At 60.3% G+C, this 882-nt stretch overlaps 1 protein-coding gene across 1 annotated transcript; it reads right to left on the reverse strand.

Annotated features, from left to right (window-relative positions):
• Positions 1–406: 406 nt before the first annotated feature.
• LOC121918774 (WD repeat-containing protein 20-like) lies at positions 407–830 on the reverse strand (the record flags this gene model as incomplete). The annotated part of the gene is made up of 1 exon (XM_042444763.1): positions 407–830. A coding segment is annotated over exon 1 (267 nt), but the record flags the coding sequence as incomplete, so codon positions are not given.
• Positions 831–882: the final 52 nt, after the last annotated feature.

Raw genomic sequence — 882 nt, forward strand, 5'->3', positions numbered from 1 at the left:
TAATCCCCTTCCCTTGTGTGCCATGTTTTTAGACTGTGAACCTGAGGGCAGGGAACTGATCTCTAAGCCGCTCTGAGGACGTTTCTAAAGGACGGGGTATCGATGAACATTAAAGGATAAACAAGCATGGCAGAGCGGTTTGAGTTGTGGACTACAACTCTGGAGCCCAGGGTCGGATTCCAAGCTGAGCCTTGGAAGCCCACTGAGAGACCTGGGTCGAGTCACACTCTCTCAGCCTCCTCACGGCAAAACCCCTCCGAAGACGCTTGGCCATGACAGGGCTGCCTCCGCTCCGCTCCGCGCCCCAAACAAACTCCAACTCCCAGAATTCCATAGCCTTGATGCAGGAAAAGAGTTAAAGCGGTTCCAACCCGGGTTATTCCCCCAGTGCGGATGCAGCCCTTACCTTCCGGACCCCTTTGTAGATGTAGAAGTAGAGCTCCCGGCCGACATTGAAGCAGAGCCGGTCCCCGTTGCCGCTCTGGTCGTTGACGTTGACGAAGGAGACGCGGACCGGGTTGGAGCCCTGGGAGTTGAAGGGCACCCGGTTGGGGCGGCTGTACTCGGAGTGGCTGAGCAGCTTGTAGAGCCCCTCGCGGGTGGTGAACTGGGTCTTAATCTCGTTCATCTCCTTCCCTCCTCCTCCCTCCGCCGCCATCTTGGAAAGGAGCATTCATCCTGGGCCCCCTCCTCCCCTCCCCTCCAGTGCCCGGATGTAAGGGCCAGCGCGCAGGCGCGATCCAAGAGGAGAGGAAGAACGCGTCCCTCCCGGTCCAGCACCGAAAGGAGACTACAGAGAGGCGCTCGCGCCCAAGGGGGAGGAGCCTCGGCCCTGCCCCTGTTTACCGCGGCCCCGCGCAGGCGCAGTAGCTCGGCCTCTGG

This window comes from Sceloporus undulatus, unplaced genomic scaffold (genome assembly GCF_019175285.1).
Source record: "Sceloporus undulatus isolate JIND9_A2432 ecotype Alabama unplaced genomic scaffold, SceUnd_v1.1 scaffold_33824, whole genome shotgun sequence".
Taxonomy (NCBI): Eukaryota; Metazoa; Chordata; class Lepidosauria; order Squamata; family Phrynosomatidae; genus Sceloporus; species Sceloporus undulatus.